This window comes from Oenanthe melanoleuca, chromosome 25, assembly GCF_029582105.1.
Source record: "Oenanthe melanoleuca isolate GR-GAL-2019-014 chromosome 25, OMel1.0, whole genome shotgun sequence".
In the NCBI taxonomy this organism is placed as follows: Eukaryota; Metazoa; Chordata; class Aves; order Passeriformes; family Muscicapidae; genus Oenanthe; species Oenanthe melanoleuca.
The window spans coordinates 10,068,370-10,085,940 of NC_079358.1; the positions used below are offsets into that span (position 1 = coordinate 10,068,370).

Here is a 17,571-nt window from a genome sequence, read left to right on the forward strand (position 1 = left end):
ATGGCCAGAATACATCACACAAGAAAGGACAGTTTGGAATTCTCCCAGCAGCAATTTTGATGTGACAGGCCAGGAGACAGTGCAGACTAACTCCAGGCAAATGGTTCAAGGCAAAGCTGAGGACAGCAAATCAAATCCCAAAAAGACAGAGAGAGTACCACAACAGCAGGAAACAGGACTAGAACAGAGTGGAAGTATAGTGATATTGGCAGGCCGTTCACTTCAGAGGCTCTTTCTTCTCCAATTCATAAAAGCAGCACAGAAACAAAGCCCTGGGCATGGAGCCACTCCTGTTCTCACACCCTGTTTGGAAGGAGCATCGTGTCCAAGCCCTGGGAAGCACAAGCAGGATCCCTCACCTCCCGACTGACAGCTGCCATCTCTCCTTCAGCCATGCGTTTCTGCCTGACAATGTCCTGCAAAGTTCCTCCATCCATGTATTCCATCACCAGCCAGAGATCTTCATCAACAAGGAAGCTGGAAGAAGAAAACAATGGCAGGGAGATGAATTTGCACTGCTCAATTCCCCCATGGAAAAGCCTTGAGTGGAGTTTTGTTTCCAGGTCACTTGTCAATGAGAACAGAATCAGATGGAGAGACATTCCTGCCAGCCTGCACAGGCCTTAGAATCTACACAGTCTGAACGACTCACTGCAAACACCTCGCTGGCTGCAGACACCCCCTTTTCCAGCTGCAGCCGCTGGCAGGAGCTGTCCCAAACCAATGGTGTCTTCATGGCAATTTGGTTACAGAGTCAGCTCAGGTCCAGAGGAAGAACAGAAAGCACACAGCAAGCCCAAAGCCACAGACGCTGCACCAAGGGAAAAACTCGACTTACTTGCCAAGTGGATTAGAAAATACCCCAAATAAGCCTCAGTGTACAGAGTGCAAACTGCAGCAGCCACTTGCTGAATCATTGTGGCTGCACTGCATACGTCTGCAGACTGTGCCCCTGCAAGCACAGAAGGACACATCAGGGCTGGGCTGGCTGCTGGGAATGCCTCGGGCAGGAGGATCCTCCGGCAATCAGCAGGCACCCAGAGCTGCTCTGAGCACTGAAGCCTCTGTGTCCCACAGCGGTGGGAACACCGCTGAGATGTGGCAACATTCCTGTGACATCACAGCAGCAGCTCACGCAAAAACGCTTGGAAGGTTCTCCTGTGTCACAAAGGAGCACAAAGAATCCTCCCAGGGCACAGCCCACTGCCCAAAGGATCCAAGAGGAACTCCAAATAGGATAATCCAAGAATGTGAATAATTTCCTGATTATCTTTTTACCATTCTCTGAGTTAGCTACATGAACAAAAGCTTTTTGCATCACCATTTTGTAGTCCTAGAAAAATATGTATTTATCACACAACTCTTTCTAGGTTTTGTTAACAGCAATACCAAAAGAAGCTATATTCATACAGCAAAGTTTTCCAATATTATACATATAGCATTCATATTAATATCTCTGAAAAGCCAATAATATAATATGTACTTATAACCGTGCTTTTTTTTTAATACTCAAAGATGCTTTTTAAGTAAAAATTCAGCTATTTCACAGAGGCTTTTTCTACCACTTCTTGTCCCCCTGACTGGAGCAAGTCATCTACATCCTGCATTAACCCAATCCCTGGGGTGGGGCAAATTCTTGTCATATTTTCTACAAGGCTTGCCCCAATAAAGCTGGTGCTTCTGTGCATCCCTGCAGAAGGACCATCCATGTCTTTACCATTTTCCCTTCTACCTCTTGTTCCCACTCAAAGGCAAAATACAGTTTACCATGCTGTGTGAGTGGGCATCCCCAGAAAGCATCTTTGACATCAAATACTGAATGGTGGCAGTGTGAGGAGAGAACTTGGTTCAAGATGCTGTAAGGATCTGAGACTGTGGAGTGCCTGGGTTTAATAATCTCATTTATTCTTCTTAGGTCCTACAGCATTCTATCAATTCCATCTCATTTCTTGACTGGCAGAATAGGAGCATTATAAGGAGAGATCCCTGGCTTCAAAAGCCCTGCCTTTAGCAGGGACTCAGTAAGAGGCTGTGAGCCCTTCCTTCCCTCCCTTGGAATAGGGTATTGCTTTTAGACACCACTTGTCTTTGCTTCAAAGTACTTTGGAGAGGCTCCATATCTAATTTCCCCTATTTTCCTGGAGCTGCCCAACCTTCTGGGTTCACTTTAGCATAGGCCTTGCTAGACATCTGCCAGTAGAAGGCACAACTCTGTATCACCTTTACAGTATTAATTTGTATTCCTAAATTAGCCATCAAATCCCTTCTCAGTAAATTACAATCAGAATTACGTGCAAATAAAAACTCCTGCATTTCAAACCCATCCCCCACATCTGCTGACAGTGGTTGAATTAAACACACCAGCTCATCTTTCCCACTTATCCCCTGAATACTGCTGCCTCAATCCCTTCTGGATTTCCCTTATTGCCCCCCTGGGTGTCCGTGTCCTAGATTACCTCTGGGAGAATGTGCAAACTCCCTCAACATGCTCCCAAGGGACCTTTCAGAGATATTTTAGGATCATCATCCCTTTGGCCGGGAGCCCTTCCTGGCTTTCCCTTTCTCTCCTCCATGGGCGTCCTGCCATGTTTAGTCCCCGAAGATCCCACGGTACTCACTGATGAGATTTTCAGTGCTCTCTGGCTGACGACTCTTCACAGCCCCCCTGATCTGTCACTCATCTGTCTCCTGGTCACTCTCGGGTGTCCAATCCATGCCCGGTGCTGATGCCTCTCAAGGGAGCCGATCACCCAAACTGGGTGAGGCACCTTCAGCTCACTCGCTGCACCCGCCCCCGATGGCGCGGGACACTGATGGCTCAGCAGTGTCCAGGCAGAGCCGCAGCTCCCAGCGTTCCCCACCTGGACCCCACCTGCACCCCTTCCCCTGGGCCCCAGCGCCCCCCGCGAGGGGAATTTGGGGAGGTAGGAGGAGGGGAGCTCCAAGGCCGGGACCCCCCCGCATTGTCGTGGCGGGAGCGGCTGCAGTGGGGACCGAGTGCGGGCGGGAGCGGCCGAGAGCCCAGCGCTGCCCCAGCCCGAGCTGCCCCAGCTCCATCCCTGCCCCTGCGCTGGGATGCTGTGGGTTTGGGGGGAAGAGGGAGCAGGCAGTGGGTGCTGGGCCTGGGGGCAGCAGGAGAAGGGAAGGAGAAGCAGGGTTGAGGAGCAAAATGGTCAAACGCTGCACGTGGGAGGAGAAAGTGGGATTGTGCAGGAGGAAGAGGAATAGTAGGAGGAAGACAAATGTGGGAAGAGCAGGGACAGAGGAGAAGGAGGAGTAGAAATGGGAAGCAGCACAATGTTCGACCCCTCCCTGTATCTACAGCCGCTCCCCCAGTCCCATGTGCATTGCTTCCCACACATGCAGCAGGTTATGGGGGAGGGGGATCTATGATTTTTACAGAGGTCAATCTTGATGTTTCTGAGATTTATTGGCTTAAACATTGTTTCTTTGTTTTTCTGCAGGGGTTTTATATTTTGGAGGGGATTATGGCTAAATCTCTCTGTTTCCAGGGCTTTTTTTCCTGTGTCATGATGTTTGGAGGATTTTTGGGCGGAATCTTGGTGTTTTGGTAGTTCCTACTGACACAAAATGCCCAATATCTTCCTGAGTTGCACTTGGGCAAATAAGAACCCCCAGCCCAAAGCGCTCTCCTCTTGTTTTTTCCCCAAACCAGGATTTTCCATTCCCAAGGCGTGGGTGCATGGAGGAGGAGGAAAAGCCCCAGATATCCCTCATGAGGAGGGGCTGCAAACCCAGCCCAGGGAGCTGCGAGGAGGAAAGACTCTCCCTGAGCCGGGAAGGTGGCCGGAGATCCAGGCAGAGCTCAGAGCTGGTGAAGAAGTCTCATGGCGGGGAGAAGCTCCAAAAGTGCTTGGCATGTGGGGAGGGTTTTAGCTACAGCTCCCATCTGACCCAGCACCAGATGATCCACACTGGGGAGAGGCCCTATGAGTGTGGAAAATGTGGGAAGAGCTTCAAAGACATCTCCCACCTGAGGCAGCACCAGGTGATCCACACAGAGGAACGGCCCTACACCTGCTTGGAATGTGGGAAGAGCTTTGGGGACAGCTCCAATCTGAGAAAACACCAGAACACCCACACCGGGGAGAGGCCCTGCGAGTGTCCTGAGTGTGGGAAGAGGTTTCAGACCAGCTCCCATCTCCTCCTACATGAACGGATTCACACAGTGGAGAGGCCCTTCCTTTGCCCCGACCGCAGGAAGGGATTCAAGCACAACTCCACCCTCACTCGCCCACCAGCGCATCCACAATGGGGAGAGGCCCTACGAGTGTCCTGAGTGTGGGGAGAGCTCCTCACAGAGCTGTAACTTGACCCGACACCAGCGGAGGCATCACTAAGGGAAGCCCTGAGAGTGCCCCGAGTGTGGGAAGAGCTTCGTGCTCTGCTCCAGCTCCATCCCCATGGGAGGATCAATGTTGGATGATCCCCAGTGACCCCCATTGGGCAGAATCCTGGTGATCCGTGGTCCTAGTGATCCCTGTTGGGTGGGGGGAAGGGGTTGGAGAGATTTCTCTCCCTTCTCCTTGTCTTGTTATGGTTTGGTTTGTAATAAATTCCCTCCCTGTGCCCAGGCTGAGTCTGTTACTCCCGTGCCGGTGCTCGGGGCGGGATCTCTCCTGTTCCTTCTCTCAACTCCCGGGCCTCTCCTCAGCCAATCAGACAATGTGAAGAAGATTCAGCCAATCAGAGAGAGCAGCTCTGATGACTCACCGGTTGCCGGGCAGACCCGCAGCACCCAGTGTTCCCCGCCTGGATCCCACCCTCCCCGCGCAATCACGATCCCCCCGCGGGGTCCCCCCAAGTCCCTCCCCAGTCCCGCCCCACAATAAACGGGACGGGGTGAACTGGGAAACTTTATTTGGAACACTGGGAGCAGCCGGGCGGGGGCGGAGTGACAGCAGGGCTGGTTGGGGGACACACAATACCCCCACCACCACCCGAAATCAGCGCGGGGGCAGAGCGGGGGTCCTGACTGGGCCTGAGGCCACGGGGAAGGGCTGCAGCCACTGCTGGGTCACGAGCTCTCTGAGCAGAGAAAAGGGGATGACACTGGGTTGGTGGCCCTAGGGGGAGCACACACACTCCCGGCTTCCCTCTCACCTTCTTGCACAGGTAGAATCCGAGCCCCAGAACCAGGAAGATGAAGCCCAACATGAAGACCCCGATCCCCGTCAGCACCTTGCTGTGGGCGGTGTCCGGCGCCAGCGTCATTGGGTTCCGCAGGGTCAGGATCCTCCCGATCCCTTCACAGACACTCTAAGCCCCTCTAAGCACCTCTCCAACCACCCCCAACCCACCCAGGACCCCCTGAAATCTCCTCCCAGTCTTGCACCATCCTCCCCAGGATCCACCAAAGCCTTTCCTGTTCTTCTCAGGATCCCACAGTCCCCTCCTAGTTGCCCCCCACAACCACAGGACTCCCAAAACCTTTCCCAGTCCCTTCCCAGCCTCTCCATGAGTCAACAAGACCCTTCCAGTCTCTTCCTAGCAGAACCAATGTCATTCCAACCCTACTTTCAATCCCTGATCTTTTTCCAGCCCCTCCAGGCTCACTCAAATCCCTCCCTGTTACACCCAGCATCCCCAAACTCCCTCCCAGTGCCCATCAGGACCTCTTGAACCCCATCTCACCCTCCCCAGCATCCTTCAAACCCCTTGTCAGCCATTCTAAACCCTGAACCCCCTCTCCCAGTTTAGACCAGGCTATCTCAAACTGCCTCCCAGTTACTCCCAGCACATCCCAACCCCTATCCCAGACCTCCCAGTTCCTCCCCCACTCCCCCCACACTGTAGGTACCGGGCTGTGCCCCAGTGCCAGCTCAGGGGGGGCTCCAGGCTGATGTGCTCCACCTGGCAGCTGGAGGTGACCCCACACTGGGGAGGGTTTCCAGCAGCACTAGGAGCTGGTAGAAATCCAGTCCCCACTGGGGACCAGGTCAGTGGCCACCACATGCCCTGAGAGCTGCTGCTGGCCCTGAAACCACCTCAGCTGGATGTAGGCAGGGTAGAAATCCATCACAGATCAGAGCAGGCAGCCAGGTCTGAGCTGGGAGCTCAAGGGCCATAGTGAGATGGGCACACTGGAGGGCAGTGGGAGAGAGTGAGGATACACTGGGATCAGCTGGGGGAACTGGGAGAGATGGGAGAGGGCTGGTGTGGCACTGAGAGGGACTGGGAATGAAACTGGAGTAAGTGAGGGAACACTGGGAGAGAGTGGCTTGGATCAGGGTACTGAGAGAGGGGATGTCAGTCTGGGATTGGACTGAAAAGGACTTGGAAAGGACTGGGAGGGACTGGAGGGGTCACTGGGGGAGAGGGTGGAGGTCTGGGAGTGGAGTTAGAAGGACTGAGAGTTGACTGGGAATGGAATGGCTGTGGACTGAGAGGAGTTAGAATAGACTGGTGACATTGAAAGGACTGTGAGGACACTGGGAGGGCCTGGGGAGGCTCTGAGGAGGCCGAGATGCACACGTGGGGGAGCACTGGGAGAGACTGGGATGGACTGGGGTGTCAGTGTTGGGGTGGATTAGACATATGAAAGGATGCACTGCATTTCAGAAGGCTAAAATCTGTTTATTAGAACAGCATGCTGTCTTTTATACACTCTGCAAAGTTTACATTTTATTCGTTGGTTACAATAGATCAACACAAAGTTCATTGGTGTAAAACCACCTCCACCTCTGTTTCTCACAAAACTTTTCTCAAAATACTTTTCCCAGCTATAGGTTTCTTCTTGCTTATCTTGTTCTCATTCTTCTCTTCTCGGTCTCCATACCAACAGCCTTGATAAAAGTCCTTTCAGAAGTAAACCTTATAAATTAACTCTCTCTGGCTCACAGACCAGCTGTAATCCCCTTCCATCTTTTCCCTTTTTTTTAATTTAAACAAAGAATTTAGCTGCTAAGGATTTTGCAGGGCTGTTGCAGAAATCCAAGCAGACAGCAGGGGGACCTCAACTCTCAAGGAAACCAAGTATTTCCATCTTCAAATTTAAAATATTCCTGTAAACTGACCCATTGCAATCTGATAAATCCATACAATACATACTCTCAGAATCCTGGCATCCATAACCTTGCATTAACAATGAAAATTACATTAACAAGACACATAGAAAGTGAATTTTCAAATACTATTCCAGACTCCACAATCCCTTGGTGACACATTTGTGGCAGAATGATACCTTCAGTTTTAGTTCAATAAGTTGTCCTCCACATAAAGTTATATTTTGTGGTCAAAAGACCAAGTCATCTGTCCAGTCAGAACTAAGCAGCATCCACTTTACAACTGGCCACTGCTATCATAATGCAAGCAAACCTAGTTGCTTAAAGTGTGGGCTTTCAGCTACTAATTCAACACCCTTATACAGAAGCAATACCTCTCCCCTAGGTACATTAAGTTCCTCTCTTTTGGGGTAGTAAATGCTGTGTGAAAGGAAATGGTGCAAAACACATCACTCAGTACTGCCAACCTCTCTGTGGTGGAGAACAAAAACCCAAAGTAAAGGTAACATCCCGCAATTAAATTTAAGTTTTTAGCCTGAGTCAAATGTCCCCATTTATTTGCCCTGAGTGATCACCTTCACAGAGTGTTCTTTCAGAGTCCATACTTCAATCCACCTGATGGTCGGTGTCTCCACACATTCTGCTTTGGCTATGGAATCATCCATCCTGTTCCTTCTGGTGTGCTCCAAGTACAGATTAACACAACGAGCAGCAACCCAACGAGGGCCATTCTCTATCAAAACACAAGCATAGCCTCTCCCCCATGTTATCAATTCCACTGGGCCTGCCCACATTCCAGTAATGAAATCCTTAACTCATACCTTAACATCTGAAACATTAACATAATTAACATATGAAAATTAGGCTATTTAGAATTTAAAGAAGAAAAATTATGAAATACAGGGGATAACTGTGAATCAGGCGAAGGACACAAGAAGTTTAACACATAAACAGTTTCATCAAATCTCACTTGAGGTGCTTCCCTGTGGGAGTCCAGCATGTTCCCCTGCCTTCCCTGGAAGTTTATCCAGCTTGCCAACAGCAGGCGGAACAAGGGTCTAGCCAGCAGCTGATCGCCTCTGGCTATCAGCCAGTGGAAGGACCTTGCTATAGCAAGTTGCAATTAATATAATTGAAGGACCTGAAAAAAGTCAAGGTGTATCCCCTGGAATGTTAGAATTTCCCGAATCACCCATTTTCCCTGAACTACACACGGTGTTTGACCCAAAATCCACCTTTATCCAAGGTTGGGAAAAATTAAGTTAGAAATATTTCCAAGCGAGTTAGAGAACTTAGATTTCTAGTTTTTTACCCCTTCAGAGACCTTGTCCCCAGAAAGTGGGAGGGTGCTGCAGACGACACCCAGGGACAAGGAGGAGGGTGAAGGGCAAGAGAGAAAGCAGGAAGTGCGAGAAGGCAGAGACAGATCTGTCTCCAGCTCTTAGGAATGCTGGGGGAGGACATGAATGCCCTGTTTCAGGGAAACCTGAGATATCCACATTAGAACTGGCAGATTCTAGAGGGGAGAAAAATTCATGCTTTGTAAAGTCAAAGGAGAAAAATTTAACAACTTTTAAGCAATTTGCAGGGCAGCTGCCCGGACGGAGCCTGCCCGGACACAGCCGGCTCGGACCCAGGGCACAGCAGCGAGAGGTCACCAGCCCGGGGCTCACCGAGGGAGGGGAGCGACGCTGCCCCGCTCCCAGGGGCTCCGGCAGCACCCCCGCTGCTCTCCCCTGTGCCTGCACGGGTCAAGTGCTGCAGACGGGAGGGGGAATGGAGGTGGAGAGACGCCAAGAGCTGCTTTTATCTGCATTGTTGAGGACAAACGGATCAAGGGAACAGTTCTATTTTCACAGTTCTTGTATGTCAAAGTAAAGGTGTTTGTTTTTGCCTTGTTGTCAAAAAGATGCTGAAATTCTTGGAGTGATGAAGGTACAGGACATTTTGTATTTTATTTGAATAGATGTTACCTATATTTAGTGATTTGTTATTGCTCAGATATGAATGGACATTTGTCCAAATGTCAACATTGAATTTTAATTTTCCTATAGTTAATTGTTTTAAACAAACCAGTTTCTAAGTATTTGCAGTACTGTCAATATAAATTAATAGATTTTGAATTCTTATAGGGAAGAAGCTTGCAAATTTATGCTTTGCAGATTTTTTATTAATATTTTAGCTTTCCCTTCAAATTGCAAGTGATTTCTAGTTTACTTTTTTCAAAATATTAATGAAATTATGTGTGAACACAAATTAAGACCACTTCTGGGATCATCATTTGAATTGTAAAATTTAATCTGAATCAAAATTTTCTTTATATATGTTGGAAAAGCAGTATTTATCTATCAGTTCGATTTTTAAAGTTCAAATTAGTTTCTGTATTTAATTTTAAAACCACTGTAATAAGATTGTATGAATTCTGTATCATAGAATGATTGTGATTTCTGTTTTATTGTTTAACCTGAAGTCTTTCAACATTCCAAGTAAATTTTGGAAAGCCTTCAGGCATGCTTTTGAATCAAATATATGAAGATAATCAGTTAAGTTGTGAATTTAATGTTTCTTTGTTTTTCTTATGTTAATTCTCTCTTTTATTTTGGCAGGTCTTTTGTGACCTAGCCCTGTGCTGTCTTATGGTTTTGAGTGTTTTTCAGAATTCCAGAAAATTACTTGAGCTTCATTCTCAGAATGAATTTCTAGTTGTCACTGTCCGAAGTGTCTCCTTAGACTTGAGATCACGTCAGGAGGACATGCAGGTGTCTGGAACCCAGTTCTTTCTGATGCCTGCCAATGAGAGACTGCAGGAGGCTGTTCTTAGAGGTTTTCATGGTTGTTTATTGTTTCTTATCTCTGGAATTCTTTGTCTAGTGAACAGCGGTCTGCTCGCCAGACATCCAGGGCAGAATCTGCCTGGTAGAAGGCAGGACTTATCTTTTGTACTCTAAATTATGAATTTGATATTTACAGTTATTTTCCAATACACCACAACCTTATTGTAATGTCTAGTTTTGTCCCCATCCAATCAAAGGATGCCAAGGTGGCACTTCAACATGGATGGCATGGAGAAGAAGGAGGAAGAAGCATACCACGCCCCAAATCCTCCATCTTGACCATGAGCCCCTTAATATAAGCATTCTAGAAATCTACTTATTCTACATTCTAAAAGTCTAATTTATACTCTACTTATTTTTGTGACTTGTAATTTCTTCTCTCAATGTTTGTAAATTGTTCCAAGGAGCTAAATTCAGCCCCTGAGACACCTGGGTCTCATTCAGGGGTCTTTGAGACCCTCGCCAGGGGGGTTTTGAGACCCCCAAGGAGGCTAGGGGAATACCCTGGACTCCCACACTACTGTTGTGGCTTTCTTGAGTTGCTATCACAGAAGTACTGCAGCAGCATGGCATGTACAAAACATCTCATTCTAAAGAAGAACTTCAGAGAGAACGAGGTGCTGGAAGAATTTGATTTCTTCCTCACCCTGAAATGTTTAATTGTAACTTTTGTTGGTAAGAGCTGTAATTTTTTTAATAAAAAGATGTCAGGGAGTCCTCTTCCAAATAGAATTTGGGCTGTGGCCAGGCCTTAATTTTACCTGAAAGGGAAATTGTGTAAACCCAGGTTTTTTCTGCATCAAAATAATATTCCAGTCGTTTGGATTTGCAATTTGACTATCAATATAGGAGCTGAAGCTAATTTTTGAGGTGAACTTGGTGTTCATTTTCCAGAGATGACCACCTAATTCCTCATTGAATCAAGGCTCCTCCTCCTTTACTAATACTGCCTTCACTTCCTATTCTGTTTGGCCCTTCTTCTGCTCCTTCCTTAGCCCTCCTCCTTCATCCATTCTCCTGCTCCCCCTGGGCCCAGCATCCACTCTTGGCCTCCCTGTTTTCCCAAAACCATTGCATCCGACAGGAGGAGCTGGGATAGAGCAGGGGCAGGTCGGGCTGGGGCAGTGCTGGGCTCTTGGCCCAGCTTGGATGCTCCCATGCACCCCCTCCCCAAATTCCCCTTGCAGCTTTGGGGGTTTCCGGCACCTTTGGAATTGGCGCGGTGCCGTGTTGGGGTTCAGGTTCCTCCCAAGGCCCCCCAGAAAGGGGTGAGAAGAGGGAACACCACCTTTCCTGGGGGGTCCCTATTCCCAATCCATGCCAAGGCCCATTCTGCCCCCCTCCAATCATGGCTTCCCTCTCAGGGTCCCTCCAAGTCCTTCCCCACTGGCCTCCAATAAACAGGACCAGGTGAACTGGGAAGCTTTATAGGGAAGACTGGGAGCAGCTGTTCAGGAGCAGAGTGACACCGGGCTGGGGGTCTCTGGGGGGAGCACACACATTCACCTGAGTCCCTCTGGCCCTCAGACAGGTGAGCTCCCAGTACCACCAGTACAGCCCCAGCTCCCACGACACGCCCTATTGCAAACGCTGGGCGGTGCCACCAGCCCCAAAGCAGCTGTTCTGTCCTTTGGGGTGGATACTACTGCCCCACCCCATTCAGCACTGGGAGCACCAGTCCAGATCAGTTCAAAGTTTTGGTGGGTGGCATCAGAACCCCTGCAGAAGAGTGCACCACAAGCTGTTTATAACACCCGAAATTGGCGGAAAGCATCAGGATTCTCCCAAAAAAGGGGCCACCTCTGCCCCTAAGCTAACTAGGAAATCCACCAAAGCACCCCCCTCCCCCCCACCCCCGAAGTTTATAACCCCCTAAAACTGACAGAAAGCAGCAGAATCTTCCCTAATATGAGCTTCCCATGTCCTTCCCTGTGGGGCCCCACTCCAATGTCAGAGCCTGTTGGAGTGTGTTAAATAGAAGCCTATCTGAGTCTATCAGAGAGAGAGAAGAATGCAGGGATTGAATTAAACCCTTTGGAGAAATTAAAATATATTAAGCCACAGATATGAAATAGAAGTGTAAGTTTTAGTTTGAAGTAAGTAGGAGTTACATAGATAGGAAGCAGAAATTTTAGTTTTCAGTAAGAATATACTGTAAGTGCCTTAAGAGAGTTAAAAGCCCTAAAATCTAGTTAAAAGTTCAAGACTGCCCTGGGTTACAATGTAAAGATGTGCCCAAAAGTTTGTATTCTATCACCATTTTCATGAACGGTGGAAACCAAATGGGGCAGTGTTCCTTATGTCTGTGGGAGATGTCCTCTGCTAATGGGCCATGTGTTAAAGACCAGGTGAGGCAGTGTTTTTTATCTTTTCCACAACCCATCCTTCCTCCAGAAAGAAATATTCTGTTAATGGGTGTGGGAGTCCAGAATATTCCTCTGGCTTCCCTGGAAGGCTTAAGACCCCCCCTAGCGGGGTCCCCAAAGACCCTCGAATGAGACCCAGATGTCTCAGGGGCTGGATTTAGCTGCTTGGAACAATTTACCAACACTGAGAGAAGAAATGCAAGCCGCAAAAATAAATAGAGTATAAATTAGACTTTTAGAATGTAGAATTAGCAGATTTCTAGAATGTTTGTGATAAGGGACACGTGGCCAACATGGAGAATTGGGGGTGTGGATACGTCTTCCTCCTTCTTCTCCGTGTCATCCATGCTGGGTGGCATGCTGGCACTTTTAGATTGGATGAGGACAGAGCTGGACCATGTAACAAGATCGTATTGTATTGGGGGTCATTTGTAAATACCTAGTACGTAATTTAAAGTATAAAAGATAAGTCCTGCCTCTGCCAGGCAGATTCTGCCCTGGATGTCTAGCGAGCAGACCACTGTTGGCTGGACAAAGCATTCCTGAGATAAGGAACAATAAACAACCATGAAAACCTCTAAGAACAGCCTCCTGCAGTCTCTCATCGACGGGCATTGGAGAGAGCTGGGTTCCAGACCACCTGCATGTCCTCCAGAGGTGATCTCAGGTCTAAGGAGACACTTTGGGATGTGACATTTGGCGTCCCTGGGTGTGGCCGCAGCCCGCAAAGGTGGGTGCGGACCCTTGGACCCTGAAAACCCAGCTCAAGAAGGTGCACACAGCTGGAGGAGACCCCCCCAGGCAGAGACATTTGACCACCTGGTTGGTCCTTGTAGCCTGCAAAGGCAAGTACAGACCTCCAGAAAACCGAGCTTCAGAAGAGGCACGCTGTTGAAGAGGACCGCAGAGGAGATTTCTGGCCCTCTGCTATGAAAAGCCGAGGTCCAGATGTGAGTTGGAGAGGAGATGCCCCGGGAAGCCTCGCTCCTGTGCACTGCTGGTCGGTTTCAGGAACCTCCTAATCGATTTTGGACAAATTGCTTTTGGGTAAGACGGTTCAGATTGAGATACATCATAGGAACACTATAGGCAGAGCTCTCAGCAAGGAACAGCTCACTTTACCATCCACTTTAAAAGTTTTAGCTTTTGTTCATCCTGTCTCTGTCACAGAGAAGGAATTCAGAGATTTACCTGTGTGGGTGAAGCTCCATTACCCACAGGCAGAAACCAATGTCTATTTACAGCAGTGTTCTGGGAAAAAGTTAATTGTGATTGATATCAGTCTGTAACTCTGAGAGATAAGGGAGTGAAGGACTCTCGAAAGTGTAGCTTTATCCAGTCTCTCCTTGGCAGAAAGCAATTAAACTCCCTCAGAGACTGGGGAAGGATTCTCATCTAGCCATGAGCGGGGGGAGGGAAGTTTATGGCTGCCTTGCCAGCAGCAGCCGGTTCAGCAAAGTTCTTGCCAGCAGCAAGGTTGGGAAAAATTAAGTTAGAAATATTTCCAAGTGAGTTAAAGAACTGAATTTTTTATTTCTTCACCCCTTCAGAAAACCTGACCCCAGGAGGTGGGAGGGCGCTACAGATGACTCCCCGGGCCGTGGGGGACAGAGGGGAGGGGGACGGGACCGCAAAAAAAGCGGGGACAAAGCGGGGGGCTGTGACTCCGGTTTCGATCGTGGTAACGCAAGGCAGTGCGGCCGCGGCGACGGTGCCAGCAACCCCGGAAGCACGGAAAAAACCGCACGGGGGATTCGTGGGAAGCACGGAACTCGGAAATAGCGGGCTCGGTGCGTTGAGCCGCAGTGATGTCCAGGGAGAGACAATCTGCGGCGGCGGCCGGGACGCAGAAATGCAGGACCGTGAGGGCGGCTCTCAGCCAATAGGGGGGCGGAGCGGCAGCCTCATCACACGCGGCGGCGGCAGCACCAAAGGCTGTGCCACACTTGATCCCAAGGGCGCGGGCGCGGTGCAGGGGGCGCGGCACGGGCTGCACAAAGGCGGCGGCAGCGGCAGCGGCCCCGGCCCCGGCCCTGAGCAGGAAGAGTGTGGGACAGACAAAACTCGGAAGTATCAGCGATGGGGACACAGAGCCCCGATACAGGGAAAACTGTTTCAGGGAAAGACAGATTCAAAAGGGGAGAAATACATGCTTTGTAAAGTCAAAGGAGAAAAAATTTAACAACTTTTAAGCAATTGCAGGCAGCTGCCCGGACGGTGCTGATTCAAAGAAAACACGGGCACAGCAGCGTGAGGTCACCAGCCCGGGGCTCACCAAGAGGAGGGGGGAGCGCCGCTGCCCCGCTCCCAAGAAAGGGCTCCGACAGTACCCCCGCTGCTCTCCCCTGCCTTGCACGGGTCAAGTGCTGCTGAGGGGAGGAGGAATAGGGGGTGGAAAGACGCCAAGAGCTGCTTTATCTATATTGTGGAGAACAAACAGAACGAGGGAAAGTGATAAGAGACTCAGTTTTATTTTCAGTTCTTGTATGTTAAACTAAGGTGTTTGTTTTTGTATTGTTGTTAAAAAGATGCTGAAATTTTAAGAGTGGTGAAGGTATTTTAATAGTATTAGGTATTTTAATAATTGAAGGTATAATATGGTATTTTGTATTTTATTTGAATACACATCATCTATATTTAGTGATTTGTTAATTCTCAGATATGAGTGGACGTTTATTTAAATATCAACATTGAGTTTTAATTTTCATTCTTATAAGGAAGAAACTTGCAGATTTATATTTTGAAGATTTATTATTAATATTTTAGTTTTCCCTTCAAATCAAATTGCAATGGATTTCTAGTCTACATTTTTAAAATTATTAATGAAATGTTGTGTGAACACAAATCAAGACCACTTCTAGGATCATCATTTGAATTGTAAAATTTAATCTGAATCAAAATTTCTTTTCATATATATTGGAAAAGCAGTATTTATCTACCAGTTCAATTTTTAAGATTTAAATTTAGTTTCTGTATTTAATTTTAAAAAACACTGTAATAAGATTGTATGAATTCTGTGTCACAGAAATATTTTGTTCTTGTTTCATTGTTTAATTTGAAGTCTTTCAGCATTTTAAGTAAGTTTTGGAAAGCCTCCAGATGTATCCTTGAATCAAACGTGTAATTAGTTAAGTTGTGAACTTAGTGTTTCTTTGTCTTTCTTTTATTAATTCTCTCTTTTATTTTGGCAGGTCTTTTGTGACCTGGCCCTGTGCAGGCTTTGAATATTTTGCAGAATTCCAGAAAATTATTTGAGCTCCATTCTCAGAATGAATTTCTAGTGTTTCGGTTTTCCTGAAATTGCTATCACAGAAGCATTGCAGCAGCTTGCCATGTTAAAAGCATTTCACCCTAAAGAAGAATTTTAGAGAAAATGAGTTGCTAAAGGAATTTGATTTCTTCTTCGCCGTGAAATGTTTAATTGTAGTTTTGTTGTTAAGAGTTTAGGGGTTTTTTTTCTTTAATAAGAAGATGTCAGGGAGTTCTTTTCCAATTAGAGTTTAGGCTCTGGCCAAGCCTTGGTTCTAGCTGAAAGAGAAAAATGTGTAAACCCAGGTGTTTTCTGCATCAAAATAATATTCCAGTCGTTTGGATTGGCAATTTGACCTTATCAATATAACAGCTGAAGCTCACTTTGAAGTGAATTTGGTGTTCATTTTCCAGAGATGACCATCTGATTCCTCACTGAATCAAGGTTTGTTAGCTGTTTGCAGGCCCTGAGGTGAAGACACAGTTTTTTAAGAGGTGATGACACAGTTTTTTAAAGATTGATGATTATCTAATCTTGTAAATGTATGTCTGATGTTTAAGGTATTGATAATTGCTGTATTGTGTTTTAACTGCAGAAGATTTAAACTTTGGGTTTGTTTTTTGTTAGATAAGAGTTAGAGGAGAATTCTCCAGTAAGCATTTGGGGGAAGGGTTCTGCTTGTGTCTCCACAGAGAGAGGATGGAGATGAGTGCCAACGAGATACGTGAGGCACTGTCCAGCCAAGACGCGGTCAGATGCCAGCCCTGGAAGTGAAGGGGCAAGCTCACAGATTGAATCAGAAACAAAGATCATGAACTTCTCTCCAGACACCTGACTTGAAAAACTAATAAACCTCTTTAGATGGGTCAGTGGGCCTTGAAAAAGAAGAAATTGAGTGCTTTGAAGAATTTAGTCAAGATGGTGATTTGCTCATTGCAGCATCCTTGCAACAAAAGCTGCAAAAAGCTCATGACTGTCTGATTGCAAAAGTGCAAAAGGCTGGATTGGAAATTAGCACTTCAAGATTTGTGAAATTGCACCTTGGGATTTTTTTCATGTTTGTTGATCTGAAGAAGACCTCTGGTTCATGGAGATTGCTTCATGATCTCAGAAAGCTGAATGAGATTGTAAAGTCTCAGAAAATAGAAATCAGCTCAAAAATCAACAATTTTCAAGACCTACAACAATTTCTTGGAAAGATAAACTGGATGAAACCGATTTTAGAAATCACAAGAGAAGACCTTTCATTTTTATTTAATTTTCTGAAAGGAACAGCGATATCAAATTTCCTAGAACTCTCACACCAGAAGCATGAAGAGCTTTGGAAAAGGTTGCAGAAATTTTATAGCGGAAACAAGCACATTGTTATGTAGATTCATTGCCTTTTTGTTTAGTGGTGTTGGGAGAAGGAACACAGTCATATGGTTTAATTTTTCAATGGGATGAGTCTTAAAAAGACCCACTTTTAATTATAGAGTGGATTTTTCTATCTTACCAATCCCCAAAGACAATTTTTACAGATTTAAAAATAATAGATCATAATAAAGGGAAAAACAAGGCTGATGACAATGACAGGCAGAGATTTTTTTATAATGTATTTACCCTTGAAAACATGATGTTTTGATTAGGCACACCAAAATCACATGATTTGGCAATTGTATTGTTAGATTATACAGGTATTTGTACAATTCACTATCCAAGTCACAGGTTGTTGAAAGCAAAATTAAAGTTCAGAGAAAAATCAGGGGTGAGTGAGGAACCATTGGACGGGATCATAGTATCCACTGATGGTTCAGGGAAAACTCATAAATCAGTAATTGTATGGCAGAATTAAATTACAGGGAAATGGGAATCAGATATGGAAACAGTGCGAGTCACCACCAATTGTGAAATTGGCAGTAATGGTTAGAGTTTTTGAATTGTTCTAGCAACCCCTTGATTTAATCAAAGATTCGGCGTATGTGACCAATGTAGTTAAAAGTTTGAAAGGGTCACTTTTAAAGAAAACAAGCAATGACATTCTATATTCATATTTATCATGTATGAAAACATTGCAGGAAAACAGGACACATAAATATTCTATTACACATATTAAA

General features: G+C 46.8%; 1 protein-coding gene and 1 pseudogene across 1 annotated transcript; one reads left to right on the top strand and one right to left on the bottom strand.

The window, feature by feature from the left end:
• Positions 1–17,571, bottom strand: part of LOC130262664 (zinc finger protein 665-like) — a 214,411-nt pseudogene that overhangs the window by 174,306 nt on the left and 22,534 nt on the right.
• Positions 1,196–4,593, top strand: LOC130263083 (zinc finger protein 135-like). Its single transcript, XM_056510560.1, has 2 exons — positions 1,196–1,250; positions 3,677–4,593. Exon 2 carries the CDS (start codon positions 3,704–3,706, stop codon positions 4,298–4,300), a length of 597 nt encoding a protein of 198 aa, XP_056366535.1. The 5' UTR covers positions 1,196–1,250; positions 3,677–3,703; the 3' UTR covers positions 4,301–4,593.